The 3,945-nt window shown below is 57.6% G+C and overlaps 1 protein-coding gene across 1 annotated transcript in view; it reads right to left on the reverse strand.

Moving 5' to 3' along the window:
- Positions 1-866: 866 nt before the first annotated feature.
- Positions 867-3,945, reverse strand: part of Cdcp1 (CUB domain containing protein 1) — a 32,420-nt gene continuing 29,341 nt past the window's right edge. Inside the window, exons 8-9 of the mRNA XM_004640765.2 lie at positions 3,470-3,557; positions 867-2,091 (exon numbers count right to left, since the gene is read on the reverse strand). Coding sequence (XP_004640822.1) covers positions 1,662-2,091; positions 3,470-3,557 — 518 coding nt within the window. The 3' untranslated portion in view covers positions 867-1,661. The remainder of the gene's footprint in view (positions 2,092-3,469; positions 3,558-3,945) is intronic.

A 3,945-nucleotide genomic window follows, 5' to 3' on the forward strand; every position in this document is an offset into this window, starting at 1 on the left:
CAGGCCTCAGGGAATTGCCGCATGGAAGAGGAGCTGGGCTGCCTGGGTCGGGCCCTCCCTGTCACACCTGCGCAGGGTGTGAGAGGCTGGGTTTAGCATACTCAGTTAAATAGTCACCTGGGGTCCCTATGGCACCTGGCGTCCCTGTGAGAGACAGCAAGGCACATGGCAGCCCAAGGAGACAGATGGAGGCCGCACGGTGACTGCCCCGGTCGCCTTTGCAGGAGTCTACCACAGCTCATGGTAACTGGGCAGGAGCCAGTCTTTCAGAAGGAAGGACAGGGCCAGGCAGCACCTATGGTGGAGTAACCAACAAATCCTCTCCCTTCTGGAGAGACGAGACCAGGCTGTCACACCCCTCTCCATCCAGGGGACCCTGAACTTGAGGAGGGGGAGGAAAAAGGAGGAGCCCATCTTCCCAGAGCAGGATGCCCGCTGGACACTGGCCTGCAGCGCCCCGTGTGCTGCCCCGTGGCGGGGACCACAGAGCTGTCGGGACTGGACGACCCGGCCCGAAGCACAGCCATAGCAGGTTACCACCCAGTGGACCTCAGCCCAGGCTAGCCAGCTCTTATGCTTGGGATTTGTCTGTGATATTTTGTGATTTTTAAGTGTTGGTAACTTAAAATGATTCCAAACACCCCAGGGGTTGCGCGACTCTCCGCTTCTCCGAGGACATCGGAGGTGGGGAGAGGGCGCAGGCAGACAATGTCCCCAAAGTGCCTGCAACCTATCCCAGCCGGGGGCGCAGCACCTTCTGTGGAGGAAGGGACTTCATTCAGTGCCCCAACAGTGGGGCTGTCTCGGATTTGCTCTGCGACAAAGACTGGAGCTGCCACCGGGCTGGGCCTGGGCGAAGCCGGACAGACACGCTGCTCTGTGCTGCTGCCCTCAGCGTGCACGGGGTCGGCCTAGGGAAGCCCACCTCAGGACTTCTCAGCTCCAGAACTGTGAGCAGACAGTCCGGGCTGACTACGCCACCGGGCAGCGTGGCGCAGCAGCCAACGCAGCTGGTGACTCTGGCGTGCAGTCCATCCTCTCCACAGGACACTGATATCCTCTGGATCTCCGTTTCTGTATCCAACGTAGCCGCAGCTGAGAAAGTCGCCAACTCAAGGGTAGCTCTCTCCTTTTTAACAGTAAGGGCCATGGGGACTTGGGATAAAGTCCGGCGATGGGGTGGCCACATGCACATATCCTCCGTGGTTGCAAATCATTCCCACCTCACAGGGGACAAGTGGGAGTTTTTATCTGGTGACTGGTAGAAGCCAAAACCCAGCCAGCAGAAGCGCCGGCAAGGGCCGACACTCCGCCCAGGAAGAGCCGTGTGGTTATGTATTCCACCTCTCCACTGTGCAGGCCACCAAATAAATAATACAAAGGCACCTTGTCATTTCCATTGTCTCATGTCATCCCAGTGGGAGCTGGGACCTCGCCAGGGCTCCTGGAAGTGGCCCCTCTCTGGTGACCCGGGACAAGTGGGCAGCCCCAGCCTGTGCTGGCAGATCTGGATCTGGATCAGAATCCGTCTGGTGTGGGGCAGGCTCGGGTGGAGTCCAGGAAACCCGCAGCTCCCCCGTGACCCCTCTTTCAGAGCTTGCTGGATAGGAAGCCTTGGGCGCCTCTTGCGAAGGGGTACCAAACCTCTCTGGTGGGATCAGCTACTCTGTCGGTGGCCCCGGCTCCTGGCTGTCCAGCAAGGGGACCTGAGTGCTCCTGTGGCTGCCGGCCACTGGGCCAGGGTGGGAGAAGGTGTAGGGCTCACTCTCAGGCTCGGGCGAGAAACAAGGGGGCGGCTCCTCAGAGGCCAGCTTGGTGGTGGGCGCCCTGGAGCACATGGGTGGCGGGCTGGGTGGGCACTTGCCTGTGGCACCCTGGAAGGGCCGGTAGGTATCCACCTCCGGCTGTAGGAAGGACCCGCCGGAGTCCTGCAGCAGGTGCCCGTAAACCATGGTGTCCTCGATGACCGCGTACACGTGGGAGTCATTATCCCTCCGCCCTTTCTGGAACTTCTTGGGCTGTAGTGGCATCTGGGTGTTGATGTTACCATTGTAGACGCCCACAGCGGGGCCCTTGTTCCCCTTTTTCTTCCTGCATAAAAGGGAGATAGGAGTCAGAGAGAACCACCCCATACACGGCTCTGTGGGGCGCCCGACTCATCCCCCAAGTCCCTGGAATCATATTCAAACCGGAACTGTCCCCAGTGGACATTAGAAGGACCAGCTTCTGTCAAAGTTTCCAAGATGCAAAGTGAGGAACTGCAGGTGTGCAGGGGGCGTAGACTTTTTTTATTTTTTGTTGTTTTTTTGAGACAGGGTCCTCCTATGCAGTTCAGGCTGTCCTTGAGCCCACTTTGTAGCCCATGCTAGTCTCAAACTCAAAATGATCCTCCTGCCGCAGCTTCCTGAGTGCTGGGATCACAGGTGTACACCACCATACTGGGTCTTAGGTGTAGACTTTAAACAGTATCTGTGCCTCAACTGTCTTTTTATTTTTTGGTGCTGGGAATTGAACCCATGGTCTTACACACGCTAAGCACACTCTAACAGGGAGCTAGGCCCCAAGCCCTCACATTGCCTTTTTTTCTTTTGATTTTATTTTGAGACAAGGCCTTTCTCTGTAATTCAGGCTGGTCTTCAACTCACTATGTAGCCCAGGCTGGCCTCGAACTCATAGCAATCCTCCTACCTCAGCCTCTAGAGTACTGAGATTACAGGCATGTGTCACCATGCCCAGTTCGTTTGATTTTTTGAGACAGGGTCTCACCATATACTTCAGGCTGGCCTTAAACTCACTCTGTACCCAGCTGGTCTTGAACTCACGGCAACCTTCCTGACTTAGCCTCCTGAGTGCTGGGATGACAAGGGTACGGCATCATACTTGACTCTCCAAACTATCTTTGACAGATCACACAGCATCTGATGGTGGGGAGCCCGGCAATTGATCCCTTTCTCTCTGATTAGAAATGGTGGTGGCTCAGCTGTCTGAAACCAGTCAGCCTGGGCCACGCAGCCGCAGCACCCGGTGCTGTCCTTTGACTCCTGCTCTGCCCTGTCTCCGTGGGTCACAGCTCTGACCACCTGATGTCACGGTCGAGCGGGACACTCAGGAGGGCAGGTGTGGCTGACCTGCTTGAGCTGGGGACAGCACAGGTCAGCTCCAGCAGAGGGGCCCAGTCTCCGTGGCAGCCGCCAGCACAGAGCACAGAGCTCAGAATTAAAGCGAGACCAAATTCCTGCAGCAGGGCCAGGGCTCCACACGGGCTCCACACGGACGCCACGTGGGGCTGGTGGCGATGCCCTCTGGGGCTTGGGAGGTTGGGCATCAGTGAGCCTCGCCTTGCTCTCCTCTCTGACTCTGGGACCCCTCAAGCCTTTAGCTGCCTGACACCGAGCTTTGGGGGAACACAGGAAGGAAGACATGAAGTCAGCCCAGGCGGCGCCATGACAGCTGGACAGCATCCACCTACTTCTTTTTCACACAGCAAATGATGAGCCCGAGGGCGAAAAGCAGCGAGACTCCACCTCCCACCACAGCAGCAATGATGGCAGTCAGGTCTGTGGGCAGAGACACGGGAGGCAGGTGAGCAGACAGGCACAGGTGGGGCCGGCCCCCCACGCCCACAGCCCTTCCCTTCCCCGTGCAGCTCATGCTCCATCTGTCTCCCTTCTCCCAGGCCTGCCAGGGCCAACAGGAGGCCTGATCTTTACAAGGACTGTTGGCCTGGACCCTCTCTAGGAGGGGAGGCTGGCTGCTGTGTGACTGTGCTCACCCTGAGGCAGCCATGCCATGAGGAAGCCCACAGCACCCCGTGGAGGCGTCCTGGGGAAACCTAGCCCAGCCCAGAGTGAAGGCCAAGGCACGAGACAAGGGGGCCCGCCAAATATGGAGACCTTATTTATTTATTTATTTATTTATTTATTTATTTATTTATTGTATTTTAGG

Source organism: Octodon degus, unplaced genomic scaffold (genome assembly GCF_000260255.1).
Source record: "Octodon degus isolate 3935 unplaced genomic scaffold, OctDeg1.0 scaffold00126, whole genome shotgun sequence".
NCBI classification, from domain to species: domain Eukaryota; kingdom Metazoa; phylum Chordata; class Mammalia; order Rodentia; family Octodontidae; genus Octodon; species Octodon degus.